General features: G+C 43.7%; 1 protein-coding gene across 5 annotated transcripts in view; it reads right to left on the bottom strand.

Moving 5' to 3' along the window:
• The window catches only part of CENPN (centromere protein N), a 220,082-nt gene that overhangs the window by 145,527 nt on the left and 48,708 nt on the right, over window positions 1–25,847 (bottom strand). For 4 of the 5 annotated variants that reach the window (XM_085638918.1, XM_085638917.1, XM_085638916.1 and 1 more), the window contains exons 4-5: window positions 24,752–24,797; window positions 18,373–18,432 (exon numbers count right to left, since the gene is read on the bottom strand). In XM_085638918.1, coding sequence (XP_085495044.1) covers window positions 18,373–18,432; window positions 24,752–24,797 — 106 coding nt within the window. Of the gene's footprint in view, window positions 1–18,372; window positions 18,433–23,816; window positions 23,935–24,751; window positions 24,798–25,847 lie in introns of those variants that run through there. The other variant, XM_085638920.1, reaches the window with a different exon arrangement.

Raw genomic sequence — 25,847 nt, 5'->3', positions numbered from 1 at the left:
CATCAATGCGTTACTATCAATCAAACATGACTTCTAGTTATTCGATCACAGTGCATGCACTTTGAATATGGTACACTCCTGGATAGGGGAAAAACATATATGGGCTCAAATAACCCAACATTTCAGCAGTTGTCGCACTACATTCTTCTTGTACACTAGGTAATTAGGTTGCCCTTTCGTGTGAGAAAAGGCCAAATAAAGCAACAAAAACAATGGCCTCACTTGTGAAGAGTTCAATAAGATGAAATGGCATCCATTGTTGGAAGAAACAACATTTAGATGACCATTCACCCCTTTTAGAAATTAGACTATACATAAGTGCACACTGCTTGTTAATTTGCAAGGGTGGCAATAGCAGAAATATGACAATAGGTTGATGTTTGAGCAATATCTTCTGTTGTCTAGAGAAGTTGAGGATTACTTAATTCACTTCCTTTGAGTGTACAGATACATTCCGACACCCCAATTGATAATGTCTGTGATGTCTTCCATAAAGATTGGATATCGTGGGATCTCTGATGTTCTGTATACTAGTGGCTCTTAATGACGAAACACACCACATAGTTTACAAGTCCGCAATGCAAACTATGCATCTCTGGTTTTAGTTTATGACATGCAGTAATTACTCTCAGGCTAATGCTGCTGTTCACTATGTGTTGCATAAGTGGGATCTGTGAGGGTGTGTTTTTGTCATTGAGGAAACCAATTCGTTCCAGGTTGGCAGCTAGTATCAGGCATTGGTTTTGCAAGAATTCATCCTACCAGAAACATCTTGTTGTCACTGTGAGAAGGTGGCCTGGTATATGCTGTCCACTAATTAAAGTGGGTACCCTGTATCAGGCAACACGACCCTTATGATGTATGAGGTCAAAGATAACCTTTAGAAAGCCATCCTAGTGGTAGCTGTGGAGAGCAGCCTTCAGGCTTAATCAGGAAGGAATGTAAAGCAGCTTGTTTTACCAGAATATCACCTCCTAAATGAAAGGAGAACCACACAGTAGTTGTATAAAAATATGTATTTATTAATATAACACTCTCTACTAGTCTCTATACGAGATTAGGGCACAAAGCACACAATACTGAATCAATAGAACATTCGTAAGTAGCAAATTATAGAGCGGGCTCCAGGTGGAGACCGAACCATATACTTAGGCTGTCCGGAAGTCGGTTAAAACCGACTGTGCCCGAGAGTACCCTACCGAATGAAAATCAGCTGACCTGGTTTAAACCGAGTGCCACTGATTTTCATTCTTGTTGCGCCACTTGATGGAGCCAAAGCATTACAGAGAAGGATGCAGCTCGGAAGGCCGGCACCCCATGTTTCCAAACCCCCATTGGCCTGCCTGTAGTTGCCTGGAGCGTAGGTGTCAGGGTAAAACACTGCTTCTAGGTAGGTCGGGCACATGGGAACCGAGGTGTGAATGGCCCAAGGGCCAGAACACCACCAGGCCCCCTGTCTGGTTCACGTGGGGGCAGAGGAGCTGTTGTGGTCTGCCATCTGTATTACTGTCTCACCCTAGTACTTCGCAGGTCTTTAAAAAGACCATCGGCGGGACCAGCAGCAAGGTAAGTCAGTGCATTTTTTTTGTTATTGTTTTTGTATTTCATTGTACTACCTCGCGATTAATCATGGACAGTGGCGGTCCTTGCAGGGCGAAAGTTGCCTACTTTCTCATAAAAGCCTAACTCACGTGGAGTATTGTGGCCGTCGTGTGTATATGCAAGTAATTTTTTTCTGAAAGAATTCCTGAAGTTCGTAAACAAAAATGTTGCCCCTCCCCAGCCTTTTCATCAGCGTGCTTACGTTCACCATTTAGTCACGCTAAGAATACAGAGAACTCACTTGGAACAGGCCTGTCACCGCACCTGCTGGTTTTCTTCACACCTCTTACTTTGCACGGGATGTCAGGCACGGGTCAGATTTCACTGTAGGACTGACGGGGCACAAGCCTGTAAAGTTTGGTTGTTTGAATGTGCGCTGCCTAGTATAACTAGAATTGACAGAGTGGCAGTGAGTCCTTCACTTGTGTTACTGTATTTGCTCTGCGTGTGTCAGAGAATGCCAAAGGTGTTTCATGCAAGAGGTGTTTTTTGTTTGCTTGGTCCACCCTACCCTCACTTTGTACGTGTGGCCTTAAATGAACGCGGCCCCGTCTGTTGGTTTGACGAGGTGCTATTTTCTCATCTACAACTGCATGTATGTAGTTGAAAAGTAAAGCTACTGGTATTATGAGGCAGTAGAGGGTCACATTATGTGGCATTGTTGACTACATTAAGCTGCAAAAAATTCCACTTTTGCAGCTTAATGTGCCACATTTTGTGATAGTATTGATTGACAATTTTTGTTATTTTGACCCATGTTAACACTGTCTGGTTAAAGGTTTCACATCGTTTGTACTAGTTTAACACCCTAATACAGCCATAAGCAACAGAAAACGGGCCAGCCAACCTTCACACAAATGTCCTTCCACCACTCGGCATCACGTGTCGCTGTGTTTTTACAACTTTTTATCTGTTAGAGCTAGAAACAGGTTTTTTTTTTGTTGCTAAATCTGCAGATTGATTCGAAGATGATAGATTTTGTGGAAAATGGGACAAAGCCACAATTGTGCAGAAAACACTACAGTCGTAAAAATTGCATGACTCCAGTGACCTTATTTGCAAGGCCTGCATTGTCACAGTATTTCTCAAAACCCAACCAGATTTCCTCGAGAGAGCACTCTGGAATATTTAATGCTGGTGATGCAGGCAAACGGAGATCGTTTTCTTTTCTTTTCACTGAATGAGGTGTGGCTTTGATCCAGATCTCGGGGGACTGAATTGCACGTGCAAGTGAAGAGCATGTTTGTGACAAACTGCTATCCAGTTCCCTAGTTTTGACCGAAAATAGTGACTGAGATTCTTATTAGTTAGCTAAATTAACAGCAAATGTTGTGTAAATAACTCTGTGAACTATAATTCAGGTTTTAAACCGTAGAACCCAGTTTCTAACACCTGAAAATGGATTTTAAATGAGAAAGCACTATAACAGATGCATTGCAAAGATATGTTATTAAGGTTTTTTGTCACAGCTTTAATGAATAGTTGTGACAATCCAGTCAGCTCTCTCTAACTTATCATTTGTTAGTCCATCTGTCTGAAAAGTATGGGAGTAGACCAGCCTTCTCACTTGAGAGGGTTTGTAATGTGTATAATAATCATAGTAAAAGTAATGATAAATTAAACAATAATATTAGGGATAGTAATAACAACCTAATGGTAGTTACAATAGATAAGGATGACTTCTTCTCAGTCGAGGCTCCTCGTGGGAGTGCTGCGGGGCAGTGGGGGGGGGGGGGGGGGGGGGGGGGGAGGTGTTAGGGGCAGGGTGGGGGGTAGTACACTTCAGCATAAGGCCAAACAGAGTTCAGTTAATAAATATATAAATAAAACAAATTTCATTGCGCACGCTGCATTGCATCGATGCATTGCAGCTCACGCAATTTGTTTTATTTATTTATTAACTGAACTTCGTTCGGCCTTATGCCGGAGTATACTACCCCCCACCCTGTCCCTCCCCTGCCCCGCCGCCCCGCAGCACTCCCACGAGGAGCTGCAACTGCTTCTTCTACTACTACTACTATTCATAATAATAATAACTGACTAACATATCCACCACTCAAATTACTTTCATATTTCACTATACTAATTCAACACTAATCCTTTAATGGGTTCTGGAGTAGTGTGCTACTTGCCAAAAAAGCGCTTTAACACCCCATCGGGGGTAACAAGCACTATATAAATGCAAACCTTTTTCCCCCTTCTATTCCTCCGCTATCTTTCTCAATCAAAATAATTGACTAATATCCACCACTCAAATTACTTTCACATTTCACTATACTAATTCAACACTAATCCTTTATGGGTTCCGGAGTACAGTGCTACTCGTTGAAAAAGCGCTTTGACGTCTCGTCAGTATGAAATGTAGAGCAGTATACAATTTCTGAAGAAAAATGGAAAAAGCAACAATAAAAGCAAAGTGCTCCATAAACACCGGTAAAACACTGTTTCAGTTGTTTTTTATGTCGCGAAAATGAGTAACCACTGAAAAGCACCGTTTTGTTGAGGTATTGAAATCACTGGAAAACACTGAAAAAACACCACCAGGATTTGCCAAAAATAGAAACTGAAAACAGGAAAGCCTACATATACTAAATAAATGGTATAACAAGAATGACTTGACTAGACACAGGGCCTAGAGCACATAGAATCTCTGGGACCCCAAGGAACCACCCTGAGGAATGACAAAGGGAGCCCACGGAGGATGGGTGCAGTGAGGAAACACAAACGCGTGCTTCGTACGACTCTATGGGAAAGACGTGGTTGCAAAGTTTCAAGTTAAGGACACTTCTACGAGGACTTCGAACAAACCCTTTGGACCATAAGAGGTTCTAAGGCCAACCTACCAGTGAGTACAGAGTTACTTGTGTTACCTATCCCAGAGGAGCTGGGTGCATAGGGGTCAAGTGGTGTCGGAAACCTTTGTCGTTTTCAATGTAGAGTTGCAAAGAAGTACTGCTGCCAGGAAGGCAATGAGTGTCCGGTGGAATCCAAGCCTGGATTTTAGGTGAGAAGAACCTGAAAGCAGAGGGAACAGAGTCTGGGTCACTTCAGGTGATCAGGGGCTAGGTAGTCGAATGCCCACCGATGTCAGATGCTTCAGGAGCGAAGAAGAGTTGCTGGACTCTGATGCCACGGGGAGCAGGATACGTCGAGGACGACCATGATCCGGAGGTGAGCAGTCTCACGAAGGATGTCGAGTGCTGAGGGGTCGATGTCCGGTTGGAGCACCAACAAGCCTTGGCAAATGCAACCCACACGGTTAGAGTAAATAGGTTACGGTGTGGACCAGCAAGGTACAGGGGAATCCCCAAGCAATGGAGTCAGGGCACGGCAGGCGCAACCAGGTAAGTCCAAAAACAAACAAGGTGACCCTCGCCAGGACCCACAGGTCAACGGACCAGGGATTGAGAGTAGACCTCAAGCTAGTTTGCAAAGTACCAGCCCACAGGACACTCGGTGAGTAGAGGCCGGATATCTTCGGTGCAATTACTGCTCGGGGTCAGGACTACACGGAGTCCAATGCACAAGCTCGGGAATCGTCAACAAGCATATGTAAATTGCAAATGTATGCGGTGCACAGGAGTTCAGGTTGCACGGCCCCCACGAGGGATACTGGTTTCAGAATCGCTGAGAGGTCAGATCTACCTTAGGGACCTTCGTGAATCCACCTCCTGTGTTGCTGAAATCTTCAGAGTCCTCAGGAGCTCGGGAGAAGCAAACCGGTCAGATGCGTTTAGGTGCAGCGATGTGCAGACAGTCGAAGTACTTGGCTTCTTCTTAGCAGAATCTTTTCCAGGTAAAATCTAAAGTCTCGCAGCCGGGTAACCCACTTTATACACATGAGAAGGAGTTGGAAAGATTATAGGGACCCTCCTAGGGGAGGGGCAGGACAGAGGGGTGGCTACACCCATGTCCTTTGTCCAGTTTTGTGCCAGAGCAGGAGCCAATGGCTCCCAGAACTGGTTTGAGCTGGACTATACACAGGGACACCAGATGTGCCCCCAGTGCAGACTTTCTGGCACTCTTAGAGTGGACCCACCCAGCCCCAATACACTAAACCCTGTCTGGGAGGTGGTCACACCTCCCTGTGACAGGATGCCTATTGTCATGCTTTCCTCTGCTCAAGCTTGGCTCAGCAGCAGGAGAGCAGAATCGTGTCTGTGGCAGGCAGTGTCCATTTTGTGCTGCCCGGGTCGAGAGAGCTGGTACCGGGTAGACCGGTGACCCACACATGACCCTTTGGAAGGTTGGAATCATACCAGTTACTGGTGTGGAGGTATGATTCCAAGGTGTTTGACACCAAACACAACACGTTTCTAAGTAGCCGTTTTAAAGTGAGCATTTGCCATGAGGTTATAATGCACTTAAACATATACGTCTGGCTGCATCACAGACAACCCCGGAGAAAGGTCTCCGAAGGCTGCAGAGGGGCTCTGCTCATGCAGGGGCACCCTCTCACGTAAAACTCAGCACCCTGCCTTCAGGATTATTAAGGCCTGCCATAGGGGTGACTGATAGGTATTTAAGTGTAGTGATTTAGATAGATATAGTGAACCTATATCTAAAGTAAGAGGTGCCTGTACCATATTACACAGGCTGCAATGGCAGGCCTGTAGTTCCATTTTGCATGACCTCTCATGGGTCTCATAGTACATGCTTCAGCCCATTTGAGGACTCTTGGGTACCTATGCCCTGGCAACATGGTGTACCGTATACTAGTGACTGATAAGGGTACCCCAGTATCCAATCTGGAGTGTACCTAAAGTACACACATAGCAATTTACGGGACAAAGCAGATAAGACTGGGGCCCTGAATAGCAGGATCCCCAGTCAGAATGTACAAAAACACCGTGACATCAGCAAAATGTTGGGGTAACCATAAGAAGCAGATACTACTTTCCTACAGTCACCTCTTGCTTTTCTCAATCCTAAAATGCTCTAGTGCTATATCTTCCTTCAGAATAAGTATGTACAAGGCAGAACATCTGCAAGTACAAACATTATATACTCAAACTCTGAAGTTTCAAACTCACAGAAATAATGCCAGTTCGATATCCTGCAATGCACTTCTTTTAAAGCATATTGCCAAACAGATTTACAAGCCTCTCAAGGATTTGCTGTGGTCATGGGATCGGACAGCTTTTAGTGGAGGTGACACATGCTTAGCAGTCCATTGTGTCTTTCAGGGTTTTTCTGCATTTTTACTGTTTAGTTAATTTCCTTAGTCTTTGGATTTGTTTAAGTCTACAAGGTCTTAAACCTTTGGCATGGTCATTTACTCAGTCATCTACAGATATCTTATTGGCGGATAACTTTGGTGGTTTCCAATAGAGCACCGTCATTTTGGGAGGTGGAGGGGAAAGAGATTTGAAGGGAGTGAGGATGCAGATAAGTCCTTTGCTTTCTTGCTCCTTTACCCAAAGGAGGACCTCCCCTCCGTGCTCCTTTACCCAAATGAGGACCTCCCCTCCTTGCTATTCTTTTATAGGTCCGCTGAGTTGCATGCGGCTTGACGGAAGCGGAAGAGATGGAGCTAGTTCACGCGCTGGTCCTGCTACACTCCACTCCACTCCACTCCACCCAAATCATTGCTCCGAAACTGGCTGCCCCCCCAGGAAACCCCCACCATGGTCACAAACTAGGAATAGTCGATTGGAACAGAGGATTAGCAGGAGCAGGAACAAGCCGAAAGCCCGCATACGGGGGAGCCGCGGAGAAGCGGAGGTGAGCCACTGAGACACCATGAGATGCAGGGAATGATTGGGGTTGAAGACTGCAGGCGAGGAGGGCAGTAACGGACTAGATTGCAAGCGCAGACCTCTGCACGAAAGCGGCTGGCATTCGGCCGGTACAGTTTGTGTGCGTTTAGAGGCCTGCCACTGCCGCCTCCGGTGCGTACCGCTCCAGCCTTCCTTCGATTGCCACTGCCGCTACTATGCCAGACCCGGTATCTAGGCAAGATTACGTCTATTCAAACTATTTGTTCAAATAAAAATTAGAACGCCCTCAAAACGAACTGACAAATGCTCAGATAAGCCTCCACAGCGCTATCCTCACTAGCCTCCACCCCAAGGGAAAGTATGCAAGGAGGCTAGGAGTAAAGCAAAGGGGGAATAGACCATAGACCGCAGAGCAGAGAACTGCAGGGACACTGCGACCCATTTGTCGCTCTACACTGCTCTGTGCAATGTCTAGAGCTTCTCTATTGGGGTACCTTACTGATTGAGAGTCTCAGCGAAAGGAAACTTTTAATAAAGGCATTCTCTGCACCGGAGGCCTTTTTACACTGCACGGCCATGCATCCTTAGCCCATGCTGGCATAATACAATTTTTCATCTGGTTCATCCAGTCCAGGGGCCTGGACATTCAGAGTGGTTGCTGTGAGACTGAAATGCGCACTAGAAGTTTGCTACTCTTGAGAGACCGAACCACAAGAGCATCAAGGAGCAAAAGCAACAGGAGACAGGTGGAGCTCCCTTCTCACAAACTGTGCAGCAAAATAATGTTTTTAAAATCATCTTTAAGAGTAAGAACAAACAAGGGAAACGTGCACATCTTCGCCTGATGGAATAAGAAAATATTACAAGTCTAAAAAGACTATGCTACTTATAACAGACCCTTCTGCCAATCTCCTAGTACATGAGTACCCTGAGGATAGAAACCGACTAATTATCTCACCAGTCACAAGACATGGTGGCAGTTAAGGGGCCTGTGACCAAGGAAGCTTCGCCACAAAGAACTGCTAATGGCGACTCAATCCTTTCATCAAGCAAGGCATGCCCTGCTCTCAAGTGCTCTTGGAAGGGCTACCAAACAGCCACACAGCAGTACTTTGAAACAGCAACTTGAAAACAAGCATCCACCAAGGCACCTACAAGACTGGAGTGCATGTCAGCCAGGGGAGCATAGTAAACAATCAAGCCACAAAATTAGAGGCGGAAGTGCTGTTCATGAAACCGCCTAGGTTCCTTTCCCCAGAAAACTAGCGCCAGTTCTAACACTAAAGTCTGTACAGTGGGGCAGCAGTGGCCAAGGATGAGCTACACTTTGAGACCACAGATCATATGGCTCACTGTAGCGCCAAATGTATACTCCCCCATTCAGATTGGGACATTGACATCAGATCCCCAAGCTTGTTTGTAGGCGAGCTGAAGCCAGCTGCACTGCCAACAACCTATGAAAGGTACATCAACTGAATTTCTCCAGAGAGTTCCAAGACAAATTTGAGAAGCACTATATAGGGGATGAGGAGATACTCAACATAGCAATCCCACACGTCTCCGTATTTAAAGATCAAACTTTACTGAGTTCACCTCAATGCCTACACAATTTATCAATCTTAAGCGGGGACCAAGTAATCAGCTCCTCTCCTCACAAGGACACAAAGGTTGCTGAGCAATGCCCATCCAGCGAGAAACTTCACTCTACCGAATCAAATTCAAACAAAGCCAATGAACCAGCATAATTTACTGCATGCAGAGGATATTCCTGGAAGAAATAACTGGTGCTGGTGGTCTGCCATAGACGATACATTTAACATGACGAGTCAAGCTGCGATACTGCATGTGGAAAAACTATGCACGCAAATATTAGTCCTCTAAACACTGGCAAACTAGTTAAAACAATTGTACCGGCTAGATAACCTGAACTCTCTCATCATGAAAGCGCAGCGAATGGCGGAAAAGTCCATAGAACTAGGTTCCTGCCAACTCTTACTCAAAAAGATTGCTGCCTTGCCAGGGCTAATGGAAGATCTTGTTACGGAGTTTAAAGCAAATAAATTCAGCTCCAGGTTAAGACATGAGCCGGTCCCTGCTGTAGATCCGGTTGCAGAGGACTTCGAAGTTAGAGTTCGGCCATGTACAAGCAATGATTTAGTTCCTGCAACAGATTACACTGCAACTAGAGCTCTCCAATGCACAAGCAACAATACACAATCTGAATATAGATCCGCAATCAAGTGGATAGAGTGGACTCAACAGGCACTGAATTATTAGATTCAATCAGTACAGACCCACATGCAAACAAACTTTGAAAAAAGAATAGAAAATGTCTGAAGATGCTACACAAAAGGTACAAATATCAGACAGAATCAGAATCAAAACTCTTCCCTATATTTCAAATAAATAAATCAAGGAGTGCATCCTCCTCGAAGGAGGAAACCCTGGTTCCCTGCTGTAATTCACCAAGTGGCTTACAAACTCCCCAGTCAGTCACGAGTAACAAAACAATCACACTATCATGCGACCAGGCTAAGGACAGTAAAGCAACCCTATTTCTACAAAGTGCATCCAATATGTCAGTGTCCGTCGCAGCCCAGAAAGAGTACACAAAAAATAGTCAGAGTCAGCAACCGCGGCAGTCCAGACTTTGGAAATTATTGCTAGACTAAATACTTTGACCGCTGAAACGGCGATTACCTACAAAAACAATGGAACAGAAGCACAAAGGACAGAAGAAGGATATCCCTCCCGAAACACAATCCGAATAACTCTGAAACACTTAACGTTGACCAGACCTTGCAAAATATCTACCCTGCAAAAATAGTATTGCATAAATCGCATTCCCCAACAGGCGGCTAGCACAAACAATAAAAATAACGCAAACACTATATCATATGCATCTGACGGTTTTGCACCTCCAGCAAAACTAGTATGCAACCTTACTGTCACAGACATATGGCCAGGACACTGCTGGTCTGGTGGTTGTGGCCTAGGCTAGCTCGAGAATACAGATCATATGCCTCTGCACAAAAGTATGTGCCAGCCCACCTCCCAGCAGGTAAGATCCTGGGATCCCCTGGTAATACCCAGGGATGACGGTGCCTGGTCAAGCATGGCAAGTTTGGAAATCCTGCCAGCATCTCCTAACAAGACTCAGAACGTCATGAAGTAGAGTCCTTGGAGGCCACACTCCTATTCTACCCCGAATACACCTCACGTATGAATGAAGACATCCTGAACAGAAGCAACTTACTTAAACTTTTCTCTGCTCTGCACGGCCTGAATACCATTGAATCTAAAGATCTTATCTCTGTTGCATTTATATCTGGGAGCAAGTATTCTCCAAAGGAGGCAACTAGAGTTATGTTCAGCGAGAAAGATAGTCCGAAGAGTAGAGTGCCACTCAAATTCTGGCTGAGTGGCATATCAGAATCAGCAAAATAAAGCCAAAATAGCCATGGCTCCACCATCAACACCAGTGGTTTTATTTTGTGCTGCCCTAATTGCCCAAAAAATCCAAGAACATCAGTAGAACTGTTTCTGATCTCAAGGGAATATGCCACTAAAACAATGGCATTGCAAGACTCATTGAAACACAAACCAACAAGAAGGACTCCTCTCACTCATACCCTAGCCCTGCAAGTCTGCTCATGGAATAGTCAAGTCTTAAACAATTTAATGGCGGCTAGGGATGCATTAGAAGAATTATGCAAGAAGGACGTAATTTGCTTGCAAAAACCTGGCAACTATAAATTGGTCAGATCATCATGAATTTTCATCAGCGGGCGAGCCCCCAGTTAAAGTGCAACATCCCTCCAGAGGAGTCTCCATTCTTCTACACAAATTGTTGGAACTGGAAGAATAAGTCCTAGCAACTGGACTGTTGCATACATCTTCCTTCAGGCGACTACTAAAAACAACAATTTTTTACAATGCAATAGGTCTCGCAATTACATTGTTTTGAGCTATTGGCATTGAAAAGGTTATAATTATTTTTTTACCTTCGTGAAGCATGAATCTAATGATGTAATTGAAAATGGCAATAGCTAACTTTGTTGTAATTGCGAAATCTATTGCATTGCATTTGTACTATAGTACATTCTCTCTCGAAACTCCATATTCTTTTACAACACAGCCATGAAGCAAACGATCCAGTCCGGATTCAGTTCCAGAGAAGGTCAATCTAAGGCAGATGCAGCTGAGATGCAGTCACAGACAGACCAGGTACAGGCCATATAGATAACTTTAGTACCAGTGCAAAGAACCTGTGCAGTACTGGCATCAGTACAAGCTTCACAGACAAGCACACACACACACTGAAGTAGAGGTGACCCCTTGAAGACAACACACATCCAAGGCTGCTTTCTGATTACATGTGCTGCTCACATTTGAACGCCGAGCCCCTCCCTGACACTCGCGCTCCCAGAGGCATGCTTCAAACCGAATCACTTCGAGCCAGTTGTGATGAAACGAGTTACGGAGTGGACCAGTGTTGCATCCCCCAAGTCATGGGAATTGTGAAAAATCCAAGTTCACACAAAAAGCAAATGAGCCACCACGCCGATCCAGCAGGAGACTGAGCGGTAGACATGTTCTATGTGGCTTGTGGTGCATTTTGGAGCGTACTGTCACAAGTGTATTAATAAAGCATGGTGTGGTATGTACCGCACTGTCTTTTACAGACAGCACATTTTCCATTGACGAGGCCACTAAATTTGAAAAGACATGCAGTTTCACTGGTGCACAAATGACAATGTGTGGAAATTGGACAGGCAGAAAGAAATGGAGACAGGCTAGCAGGGAGCGATGCAAACTGACAAGTCAATAAGCAAAATGTTATGGTGAACACCTTTTGAACAATGAAAACATGCGATAATACGCAAGAATGCTGCAGAGAACACTGCTATTTTTTGCGGAATTGACCACGTGCAACCGACTTCAAACACCCCCCTGGCTACAGTAAATTCCAAGATGAGAAAGAGATGTTACCTGTAAGGATCCTGGCTTGGTGAGCGTCGATCCACATGTACATAGAATCCTCGTGCTGCACGGCCTGGGAGGGCTCCGCCAACCACAGGAGGGCTGCGCAGAGAAAGAGGGTGCAGGAATGGGGCTCTTGGGCGGGTTTGTTTCTGGGGTTGGTAGGAGGGTTATTATAGGATTTGCAAATCTGTGACAAGCGGGGCTCAAGGGCATGGATGGGTTCGAGGAGGGCTGGTGTGGGGCTGATTTGGAGTTTGAGGACGGACACGGAAGTAAGTGCCTGTTGGTTGCTTAGTCGACCAGGGGAGGGGTTCTAGGTAAGCGCAGGGTGTGTGCTTCCAATGAGCATCCCGTGTTTTTCACAGTGTTGCTGGCAGTTCTCTGCCTTACAAATTCCTTGGGGCCTTAAGTCTGTGATTTTGTTGGGGGGAGGGGAGCGATGCGCCTCCACAGAGGGGGTTTTGTTTCTGCCCAAGCTCTTTTGTTTCTCCAGCTTTCCTTTTCTGTTTACATTTTAGCCTGAAAGCGGGGTGCTGAGACACCCAAACTTATATTAAATTAACTCCGAGCCATCTAGTCAACCTTGTAGCCCACGCTGCTCGGTTAAGCATGAACATTGGAGCGCCTTACATGGTGCTCATGTAAAGCGCCCCAATACATACGGGTCGAGTTCGTGCTATATAAAAGTGCACACAAAAAAAACATTACAACGCTTTAAATATTCTGTGAGTGTGATTGTGTCTGACTGAGCTGTCTTTTACCCAACTGATTATTACCCCGGATCCTTATTTGTAGTCCCCCATAGACATTCCTCTACCCCCTCCCCCCCACACATACACAAACCATCTCATTACCAAGTTGCAGGGCAGCCAGACACTGGCAATAACGTTTATCTGTAGCACTTAACATGGCCCACTTGAGACAGCTCTTCTCAGAAATGCCCCCAACACGGTGTTTTGAGATTAGTGAAGTAATTTGTATCAGTCATGTTGGTGTGTGCTTTTTTTTCCTAAGGGGTGGGTGGCTGGGATGGGAGTGCGGAGGCTTAATTGGGGCAGGATAAACTGGTGATAATGCGAGGTACTACACGGTTTGTGTGGACGCGTTTATCTGTGTGTATTTTGTCCGTGGAGACCCGAATCACCAGACCCAGGCAGGCCTGTGCGCTGCTCCCTTTAAAACTGCGACCAGACTTGCTGGCAGCAAACGGGCTCTTTTTTCCAAAGTGCGCTTTTGTGTCCAGGTCGTGGGGTGGGTTTCTGCCTCCATGGAATGCCACACTCGGCAATCCCCCAGATGGCGACAGGCGATGTCGCGGCGCTAAGGGAGCACTAATAAAAGAATCTCTCCAAACAGTGCTTCTTTGTTACCGCCCTGTCTCCTTTTGGGACGGCCCACCCGGACTGGATCCTTTGCTTCACAGCTTTAGATAACACGCCTACTTTAGATAAGAAATTGCTTCACGACAGCCTTGAAGCAAACGATCGAGTCCGGATGGGCCGTCCCAAAATGCGAAAGGGCGGTAACAAAGAAGCCTCATTTTCAATGGGATGCCATCCTATGAAAATGAGGGGCGGGGCTTCAAGCCCTCTTCTGAAATGTCATTTCTCACAATATGTCTTGTAGAGCAAGCAGCGCATGGGCGCTGCAACGCTAGGCGAGACCTAAAAAGCAGGGTAGGAAACCTGCTCCATTGATAATTGAAAGCATTTACATAAACAGCCTATGAAAAAGTCAACCATTTGGGGAAATCTCAAGTATAAACAAAACCCTATGGCAAAAACACGCTGCAGATACAAGGGTGATTGCGGGAATTTCAACAAGTTTCAATTGCGACCTGCAGAGCCTCCCACATGGCAACAAGTAGATTCCGCCGGGCAGATTACAGAAATTATTTTGAGAAAAGCCAAGAACGGTAAGGCCGGAGATAAACTTGCCACCACCCTTAATTTACTAGCTCTAAGAATTCTCAATGGAAGATGCACTTTGGATCAGCCTTCATCTTGTATATACATAATTTTATATTTAGGTATCCATCCAAAACTTCCCTAAGATAAGCAATTTCTAAATCCAGCACAGCCTGACCAGTGACCACGAAAGGCTAGTTTGCACGCTCTCTAGGGTAACCACCAGGTGCCACACAATTTCAAGCTTGAGGCAGTTAAGTGGGAACCTGTGGGCTGTGAAGAGTAAAATGGTCAACAACGCTGTTGGACGGAAAGCATTAGGAACAAGCATTGAAAATGCAATAGATCGCGCCCTCGTTTAACTTAAAGCAACTCGGTTTGTAATTCGGTGGCTTTTTAGCTTTGCTAGCCTAGCAACCGGAGCAGGTCGACTGGTGCAAAGAGGTCACAGTTTACAAGAGCATACATATGAAAAACCACCCACGACTTTTCCCTTAAGTGAGGAGTAAAAGCTGTATTATCATTCCTTAAGAAAGGCAGAGATGTTATAACAATGACGTGTCATTTTTCCGTAAGGATAGTCGGGTGTCATGTCATGGGGGCATTAGGATCCTGCAGGCAGAGTGCGCCACAGGTCCACTGCAAGGACATTGGACATAATTTCTTACCAAGGGAGTGGGACTGTGCAGGAAGTGTTGGGAGGAGCACGGCATTCAAGGTTAGAGGAGAGCAGGAACAACAAGGGTGGAGGCAAGCTCCCACAGATATAGCAGAAGAAGATATGCTAGAGGAGGTACCGATAATAAAGAAAAGATCACCAAAGTAGCTGTCCTATTGCTCACTGGCAAATTTAACTAACATGATAGGACACTGGAGCTGCTTAATACCAAGATTGCCTAGTCTTGACTCCACCTAATACCTCTTTCTTCCACTACCCTACACATGCTGTCTCTCCACATCACTCTAGTAGGTTCTTTTTCATCCCTGCTTTTAATCTTTGTCTCTTTTTTCCTAATTTTTTCATCTTCATTATTTCTCCCTTTCTGCCTTGATCGCATTTAAAGGCTGATGATGAGAACTAAGTTCCACCTCCCAAAAAATGAGTGCCAATGATAGACACCAGCACAAATTAGGCACTTCTGCCACAAATGCTTGTGACTACAGAACTCTTACAAAGACAGGAATCCAAAGGCACGCTTGTCAAGAAAACAGGGGTTGGTTAAAACAGCTTTAATCTAGAACCCATGGAAGAAATGGAGCAATATTTATATGTATTGTGAAGACTTGTGGATGGCCCGTACAAAGGCCATGACCCGTAGAAAACCAACTCCAGCCTCGTTGAGTACTCATGCGTGATAAGCCCACAACATTCCAATCAGGTGAGAGGTCATACCAGGGTCATGGCCCAATTCCTAGGAAAGCATCCATGCCTGATTAAGCAAACATCGTGGCAACTGTACTTACTTCCTTCCAGGAGAAAACTCGTCATTTCAAGAATTATCTTCTGTCAAACTATATATTTCTGAAAAGAATTTCGAAGTGTTTTAAAAGTGAGAACCTCGCAGGGCTGATAAATATGGACGTCATTTAGGGGTAGCAGTTGTCCCTCGTGGCCTGGCCTACCCATCATGACTTGCACTGCCCTTGCATTCCCGGTTTTTAGGGTTCACGAAGGGGGCCGGAACAGAGTATAAATACATTGTATGTTAGCCTTAGCCTGCCACTTTACTGGTCACGTTAACCTTCCTTCAAGAAGCTTAAAATAAGCAGGTACATTTTCCCTGACTCTTACTGCATTAATTTAGTAGCAATAGGAGAAACAGATGAATCCTGACCATACACTCCTGCTCTTTAAGAGCAACACATCTTGATTTACGCAGCTCGCTGCTGACAGGGTCGAATGAATGCATTGAGGCACAGGGGATTTTTAAGGTGGAAAAAATCAGGGGGGGAAACCTAGCCTGCCTAGCCTGCGTTGGCGCTCGCATGGTGGAAAGAGGGGCAGAGCGGCTCAGAAAGAGGCAGGTTCCATCTGCATGTTGAAATGTTCTCTTCATTCAAATTGGCTTTTAAGAAAGACGGTGAAAAACAATACTTTGAAGCAGACACAAACGTATCCATCATCTAATGGGGCAACTTTAATGAGATGCCGTTTGGGCAGACATTGACGTCCTGTCTGGGAGGAGTTTTGATGAAGTTCCACAACTGTAAGGGGCTTGACTCCCTATCCAAGCTGCGCCGCACGGGCTTCAGTGCTGCTGCGAGGCTCCGGTCTGCATCCTTCCCGCCCACAGGACCCAGCCCACCCCACCTCCTCCTGAACTACAAGTACCAGAATGTCAAAGTGCAGCGCTGGGCGAGTTACTGACACTTGAAGGGAAGGGGGTTAGATCGCTAGCATTGCTCGATGTCGGGAGAGGGACACCGTCCTGCCGCTCTTCGTATCAAGTACAACGGAGCTCGCTAAGCCGCTCATGATATTCATAAGCCGGTGGCTGTTTCCCGGTGTTGACATTCGGTGTAAGCCCTTTAAGCAGCAGGGATTTGTTTGGAGTTACCTCGTGCGCCTCTGCTGCTGCCAGTTGGCGCTCGGCCCAACGGTCCTTCCACGGCAAGCAGCAATTAACCAGTAATTATATTGTACAGGTAACAATAGCACCGACTTGTAACACAGGGAGCCCTGCTTTACCTGGAGCAGCCGCAGGGTGGAGTCTGCTGGCACGGTTCTGCCTTTGAGGCATGCGATCGCCAGAGAAGACACGCCGTGAGCGGGCACATCGCCTGTCCGGGCGCGCACATGTCGTGTCCCCCTTCGGCACAGAAAGCGGCAACAATAGATCTCGCCAAGGCGAGAAGCGCACATGCGCTGCGTAGCTAGGCGAGACCTAAAAACAAGTCAAAATAACCCAAAGGTTTACCCTTCAGTTCCTGTCCGCAAGAGGACAGAATAGATTTTGAACCTCTACAGAAGACAGACCTAGAACAGCTCATCTATAAAAAGAATAACTGGAACCCTTAGACAACAAATAGAGCAATGGAAGGAAATGATGGCTGAAAAAGAAAAGATCACACAAATATTGGCTTCATTTCGATCAGCAGGAGCACCAGGGCCAAATGATCTACCAACAAGAATATTTAAAGCAGCCCCAGCAGAATGGGCCACTTTGCTAAGTCCCCTTTTCACATATTGCAATGCGACAAACAAAGTGCAGGACTGAGCATACTTGGTCGCATTTGTAGGGAGGGCTTTGTAGTAAAGTAATGACATTTCCAGGATTTAAAAGGACACACAATAACTTAGGAATCATAGTTTCTGCGACTGGGTTATTTCCCAAAAAGAGGCACATGCAAGTGGATAGGTGTCACCAAACTAGGTATCTTCCCAAGTCACAAAACAATTTTACAAAACCCAATTCATGGCATCCTGATGTGAAGCCAATTGTATTCTGCACTGAAGTGTCTACCTTATATATCAACAGATGCTTGAGCTCAACAAACATGGATTGATAGTCGTAGAAAGAACCAAAACAGGGAATGCAAGCTTTTCAAAGTTCATCTGGTGAGAGAACCAGTGCCCTTTATGAAAGGTCTGAAGTCAAGGCTTTAACAGCATACACAAAAAAGGGAGGCATTTTTTTATTCAGCCAGAATGGAAAAATTTACTGCAATTCATCCAACCAAGAAGGTAGGACTTCAAAAACTGAGACAGCGGCCAAAAGAGGTACAGCTTCAGTAAAATGCCCACTATGTGTCCAGCAGGAGTGAAAACAATACAAGACCTCCAAAGACATGTTTAGTCATGCATGAGTAAGGGATACAGTCTGTCTGAATAGAGGACACTTAATGGAGTTAAAATTACAAAACATTTCTGAAGAACCTCTTCCTTTCAAGCCTGTGGCAATCACAAAAAGTTGTGAACGACAGTGGGCTAGAGCATTAAAGTACATCAAATTATCTTCGCGCAATTCATGAACCACATTCAAGTCCTGGCACACCACTGCACACAGATGAAAACAATGGATTTCAAAACAATGAACAAACATGCACTGATTTCATGTCTAATTTACTTTGTCAACAGCTATGAACAGAGTTTAAAACATTTAATAACCAATACACTTGAAAAATACTATCTATTTAATCGGCTTGTAGCAACCTACCTGGAGCTTTGGACATCTGATAAACGTTCCAATGTTTATTGTTACATCTGAGGTGATTAACTGTGGAGTAAAAACAATGGAATGCAAAAGATGGGTATCAATACATTTTTACTTGACCAGTGAGTTGAGCTGAAATACTAATGATGCAACAGTTTACTGCAATTACTTTTAATAGTAAGTCACCGCCTTGGTATTCATGGACCTATTCTAATTGAGGTTGAACAGGGTAAAACACACATTCCTAAGATTGGAAATAGAAAGATGAACTCTATTAAGAGTAATGCATCATATATGATCCATGGCCATGAAAGATGCCACTCCTGCCCCCTTGCCAGCCCTAGGCTGCGCAGATCTGTACATGTTTAGATGCGGGCCTAACCTACATACAAACAAGTCTTTGTCAATTTGGGTCCTCCTAATGAAAGCATTCTTAGGCAAATATTAGTTGGGTTGACGTATAGTGCCTTTATCTAGTTCTCTACCCAGTTCCAGTCTCTCCTTTGTGACCTACTGTCTTATCTAGTGCATTTGGCAATACTATACAACATAAGCAAAAAACATTTTTTGCTGTTGATGTACAGCACGACCAAAAAAAAAAAAGAAGAAAAAAAAAAGGTGCATGATGACATGCACGTGGGTCAACCATGCATGGGCGTGCCTATAAAATGCTGTGGGTGCCATTTTCCCAATCTATCAATCATACATGAATCAGTACAGAAAAAAAGTTAAAGTTAAAAAAAAAGAAGCAAAAAAAGCCTTTTTTTTTTTTTAAAGCGGAGGGGCTGGTAGCAATTTGCTGCCGGTGTTTCAAAAGATAAAAGATACAATAAAATAATAAAAGACTGAGAAAGACCAACAGAGCAGCCAGTCAGGAGAGCGGATTGGAAAAGTGAGGAGGAGAAAAGCAAAACACTAGTAAGGGATTAACACAGAAGGTAGGGGAGGAGCAAAACTAGGGACAAGAAAACTGTATGTGGATATTGAAGCATATGAGAGAGAGAGAGATGGAAAAACACATGCACTTGTGTTGCTTAACCAAAAAGAAAACAAAAATTCCCCCAAAAGTGAACAGTGGAAAGATAGAAGCCAGTCACTTTGAGATTGTAGCAGAGGCTATGCTCCAGGGGAGTGACAAACACAAGATGGACAAGCTGCGACAAAGAGGGACACTGAAAAATAAGCAAGCAAATAAGAGTGATAATAAAGCAAACCAATGGTAAGCCCCTGTAAGTTCTTGGTAAGGTCACAATAGGTCTTATGCAAACAGATCGCATGAATGATCAAGCAGTCCAGACCTAAAAACCAGAAGCCCCACTGTGACGGAAAATCTTAGACTTTCATCATTCTAGGAGAATAGAGCTCATCAAGTTGAAGTTAGGCCTCAAATCTAACTTGACAATACCATAGATGTAAACAGCATTGTGGATGTTTGTACCATCTAGGACCAAACAGTATACACCATTAGAGATGATTTTGGAAGACCTGCAAGTGAGGGATAACGGATTTATTCCAAACCTCTGCAAAGAACTGAACAGCGAAAAAACATCTTATGGTAGAATCATATAATTTAGAATGCTACTAATGAGGCCTTGAGACAAAACATTTTAGGCATGGCATTAGTGTACCTGAAATTTAAATGTCAAGCATCATGTGCAAGCGCATGAAGTGGTGTAGAGGTGTTTTTTTCCCCTAACGTTTTTGGGAGAATTTAGGCATTATAAAATTGTATGCTCACAAAATCAAATTGAAGAGTTGTGCCTTCCCGGTTGTTTCAGAGGCGAGAAGATTACCTGCTGGGAGTGCAGGCTAAAGTTAAGGATGAACTAGAGAGCCTACTTAACCAGGCAGTCATTACCTAGTGGTTGGCATCCATAGTTGTGGCCAAGTAAAGCAAGTGGGAAGTTCCACTTATGCATCGACTTAAGGGCTCTAAATAGTGAACTGTTACTAATATCTCTGAAATATTCTATTCACAATGGGGGGCACAAAAGTTATTACGATGCTCGACTTAGTGTTCACCTAGCACCAGGTGCACTTGCATAAAGAATCCCAAAAACTCACCTCACTCATTACACCTCTGGCTGCTTTTAAGTTTTTAACCAAGTCCTTTAGGTTGGTATCTGCTTCTTCTGTGTTCCATGGAGTTATGGAGTCTCTGCTCGAGGGCCCAGATGGGGTAAAATGCTAGGAAGATGATGTGCTTGAGCTCAGGAATTCTTGGAGTGAACACAATGAGAGGTTGAGGCAAGTTCTGGCGAGGTTTAAGAAAAGGGTCTTGCAAGGAGGGCCGATAAGCACAGGTTTGGTTGGTCAAAGGAAGATCTGCAGTTTGGGTAATTAGCTGTCAGCTAATGATGTTCGGTCAAAGACAACAATAACTGGAAGATGCAATCAGCAGGTTTTCCTCCCTAACCAACAAAGAGGAGTTGGTCTCTTTCCTAAGTATGTTGAATTCTACAGCTGATGTGTGCCAGGACTAGCTGAGAAAACCAGTCATATGAGATGCCTGCTGAAGCAGTGTGAGGTTTACAGCTGGATGGATGAGAGTGAATTGAGTTTAACAAGGTGAAAGGAAGATTTACAAGGAGCACCTAATTTCCAGGTGTTTCTCCCTGCCATGGGCGCCATAGCCATCACTAATACTAGTCCTAAAGGCATTGAGGCAGGAGTGCAGAAGGTAGGGGTTTGTGAAAATACAAATGCCATTGCATCGACATGATTGAGCAACACTGAAATCAATCAGCCAGTTTTCGGGAGGGAGGCCTTTGTGATGTCCTGCTTTGAAGAGGTTCAGACATTTCTTGAAGATAGAGGCTGTTTATGGTTAGAACTGAGCACAAGCCTTTGCAAGAGATCTCTATGTCAAAGGGTCAGGAGTTTAACTTTACGGTGGAGCAGATTTCTGGTGTTTGGATTAAGGCAACTGATAGCCTATCAAGACTTATCCAGCTTGACAGAGAAGAAAATGGAGTCTGGTGTGGATAAATGGGTCAGCACAAGTATGTGTATTGTTAAGGAGGAGTTATGGAGGAGTGGAGTTTGGAAATTGAGAATGGGGTTATCTGAAGGAAGTCCTTTACAAATTGAGAGAGGTGTGGAGTGTTAGGAAGAACGGGTGTGGCCTGAAACTATTTTGCAGTGTAAGGAAGGGCCCCAGTGTAAATAAAGTTCTCCTCTTCAAAGGCACCAATCTCCTATCCCTAGGCACAGCGAGAGATGAGATTAAACGTTTGGGGCATGCTGATCATCTTGGCATTGTGAAGATCATAGAATGAATAATTCAAAAATGTTGATGATCCAGTTTGGATCGAACGGTGGATAAAAGAGTTTATGACTATGTTGAAAGCTGACAAAGTATTCATGATAAGCACTGTTCCTTTCCTGGGGATGCATTTCATAGCCCCCCCACCCGACGGGGAAGGGTTTGTTTTTGTAGATCTATCTCCTATTCTTGAGGTAGCCTGAGGTTAACTGTGTGGATGACACTATATCCATATCTAAAAAGTATCAAACCCTCTGGAGGGTATTGGTTTTTGGAGGGCGTGTACCTCGGAGTTCTGTTGATGGATAATGTAGTTCAATTGTGATCCAAGGATGTGGAGCATTATCTGTCCCCCTGTGGGACTATCCATAGAAAGTGTGAGCTTAACCGTCCAGGAACTAACAGGGTGGTAGAATACGTCAAGAGGACTTTGACAGACAGCACACAAATTGCCAGGGCAAATGGTCAACCTTTAAAGGAAGTGCTGAAAAAAGGCTGGTTCCATATAGAAGGTGTCCCCATTCCACCACCCTTCTCTCCTTTTGAATTATGTAGGGAGTGAAAGTCAAGTACAGGTTTTTCCCGTGGGTGGATGCTCTGGGGTACAGGTTGTGTGAATATCTTTGCTTGTGATGAGCAGAGGAGGGAAGACAGATGACAGGAAAAATAAAGTGTTCATATGACAGAAATCACATAACAAAAACAAAATGCTGGTGGGAGATTGGGTCATAATTTGCATGCCTGTGGCCCTGCACCCTGATCCAAGTCTTCTTATGATATGAAGGTTGTCAAGGTATTTAAAATGCTATCAAAACCAACGACAACAAAATATGGAATTTGAAGATGGACACTGAGGAAAAAAGCATTGAAAGTGGCACACAAATGTGAAGATACATGCCTTTCTGTAAAGAGGGTATGGATAAATAGTAAGAGGAAGACACAGAAGCCAATATATCTAGAAGACTTTGCAACCTAGTCCTCATCTTCATTCTGTTTCATTTGTGCTGTTCATTAAGTCATCATCTGTCTGGGCCAAGCTGACCGCTTCATACTTCTGGTTGACTGTCCATGTCATATTATATAGTTGGTTGACCTTTCCCGTGGTATGTCTGTTTCTTATTAGCTTTCATTCCTATCTCTGTGGTACTTCATCACCTGACTGTTCTGTTTTTGGGAGCATGTTTGTGTAAAGGTGAAGACGTTTTGTGTCCTACAACAAAGGGTGAAGCCCTCAGGGCTGGAACAAAAAGCCCTGGTGGCAGATGGTTCTAGCTGGCTATGGCAGAATCCTTATTAATTTACAGCTCACACCTGATCTTAATCAATTGGCTCTAGGGTGTTATTACATATTGAAGGACAAATTATAAATCTGTTTTGTTCATTGCCTGTGTGAATAATAGGAAAGATAAAAGATAAACTAGTTCGCTTTTGTTAGCTGCTTGACTATCTTCGAAAAAGAGGGTGTTTGGTGGTGATCAGCAAAAGCAAACCCACTCATCAGCTTATGAACCTAAATTTACATTTTATTTTAATGTTTGCAAATAACTGAACTACATGCACAGCAGATTTGCCAGACACTCGATGCACTGACAATAACCGATTCTAGGCACGATAATCAAAGGGTATAGAATGTCCTCATGGTGCATCAATGTGGAATAACGTTTAAAAAAAATCTTTTAAAAATAAATTGTTACAGATCGAATGCAACAGTTTCAGTAATGATCAATCTGGTGTTAGTTTGTATGTTTTGGGACACCAGAAAAACTACATTCTAACAAAACAGAAAATAAAAACCACCAAAAAAAAAAAAAGAACTTGCATGGAAATTTGTACCTTTATGCAAACTGAGAAAACAGTTTTTTTTTAAATTAGTCAAGGACGCTTTGAATTTTAGCCATAAATAGAAATAATGGAAGTTACATTCTTTGCCCCAACTCAAATCTAGTTTCCGTCTGTTACAGTTTTAATGTCAATTTACAACTTAATATGAAAATAATTGCTCAAAATTAAAGGTGTCACAGGTGAGGAGTTCAATTAACGTTCAATTAACTGGGATAATTTACAGTCTAAGGCAGAACTATGCTCTCCGGTCACACAATGTTTAATGGTCGTTTTACTGCTTGGAGTCAACCAAGCGTGCTTGAAGTCAAGAATTAGGTTAGGTTTGTTATGAAACTGGTACCTCTTTTTAGGGCCTTAAGGAGAGTAGACAACATTTCTTTGGTTGACAGATTGTATGACTTCAAAGACTGAAAAGCTTGCAAAAACTAAACGCGCCCATACGTTCTGCAGTTGGCACTGAAAGCTCTAGTTCGGCACAGTTGGAAGACATTACGAAAAGTCTGAAAAGAAAAACAGTTTTCTGTAACTAATATTCTCAAGCTTGGTGTCTTTCACAGACTTGCATATTTTGGAAAAGGTCTACTTTATCAGATTGGAAATCCTCTGTGCAGTAATTCAATAGCAGCAAAATTACATAGACTGACATCTAATCAATCCCAATTTACTGTCCAGACTCATCATGTGAACTGTTGGGGGCCTAAGCTTATTCCAAGAAAAGCCTTTTATGAGCACGGATTCCATATAGTATAACAAACAGCCTCACTAAGAATGATGGAGTGTTAGTAACAGGTAAGAAACACATTTTTCTTGAGTGTTAGAACTGCCAAAGATTAACATACTTTTGAAATAGAACAACAAGCAGTGTGACTTGTATTTGTAAAGTGAAGTGCCACTTTAAATGGAGCGAATTTCTTACAAATGTCTTATCTGCTCGTGTGTGCTCCTGTTTCTGCAGTTATGTTTTAGGCAGTGGCTGGTGCCCTTCTGTGTAACGGTGGCACAAGTGATTCTTAAATTAGTTTAGAGGAGGGTGTGGTACGCACTATGGTATTTCTTAAGTTTAATTTGAAAGGTCTTGGTGTGGACAAAACTTACTACTTTCACTCATCCCATTTCCAGCAACAAATACCGTACTAAAAATATAACTAGGGATGCTTAGTGCACATTCTGACGAATGGAAATGCTAAGAACTACATATTCACGGAGGGTTATTATAAAAGGTAAGGCAACAAAAATAACTTTTATAAGAAACACATGAGGAAAGTGGCTACTTACAAACCAGATCAAGAGCTGCTGCATGGTCCCCAGATGCTGGAACTTCCTAAAAGAGCAAAGTGCAAATGAGACCTTACCAAAAACAAACTTGTCATTTGTAATTAAGTATTGCGCTTAACACAATGAAGGTCACCACAACACACTGTATTAGAATATTCATTTGTGACGGTTTGAAAACAATTAAGATATTACAGTAGAAGCAGACAAAGGAAAATGTTATCTGGCTTGAATAAGGATAACAGCCTTCTGACTCAAGTCAGAACACATTTTCTGCTAATTACAAGACCTAACTTGCAGGTTTAACCAGGTTGACTCTTATTCACTACAGCAGTAAGGTCATGGGACTATTATCAAGAATTTTCTATACCATGAGACGTCCAAACTAATCTCTTCTAAATCTACTGAAATACCTGAAAGAATGCACCTAAATCATTCACTGCCCTTAAACCACCCACTGCCATAAAAGAAACACACCATTACCTAGAAATCCCTCATCTCAGCAAAACTGCCATAGGAGCAGGTTGCCCGAAACGTATGTATTACAATACTGGAATTATAATACTGTTCCCATAAGTATATGCATGTATCCACCGGTTGAACTGATAAATGGAAATAAATTAAAAGAAAAGAAGGATCAACCGTATTCAGACAGGTCCAATTTTACCACAGAATAGCTGGCATAGCAGGAATTGCAATGGATTCCATTACACTAGGGGTGTTTTACTAACTACTAACGCCCTCGGGTCTTAACACAGCTGCTCAGAGAAATGACACACTAGAACTTAAGACCTGGTATACTGTTAAAACTAAATTACTGCCAGTTTTCTGCTCTTCAAGCCCTTGTTCTTTCTCACCGTCCAAGATAACAGACGATAAAAAGGCTCACTCTTTTGTCTCTCTTCCACCACCCCATCAAAGACCAATGCTCGTTTTGTCTTTTCAGCTCACCTTTTAGTTTTAAATCTTGTTTTCTGGCCTGCTAACATAAAAATTACAAACGTCAAGAACACTGCTCAGATACGCACATTCCCACTTTAAATGAGTGAGTAATAAGGATGCCTTCTCGAAAAAAGTAGTCGGGTGTGGTTCCAAACCA

The sequence above is a fragment of the Triturus cristatus genome, chromosome 12 (genome assembly GCF_964204655.1).
Source record: "Triturus cristatus chromosome 12, aTriCri1.1, whole genome shotgun sequence".
NCBI classification, from domain to species: domain Eukaryota; kingdom Metazoa; phylum Chordata; class Amphibia; order Caudata; family Salamandridae; genus Triturus; species Triturus cristatus.
This window is presented reverse-complemented; position numbering and strand designations above follow the sequence as displayed.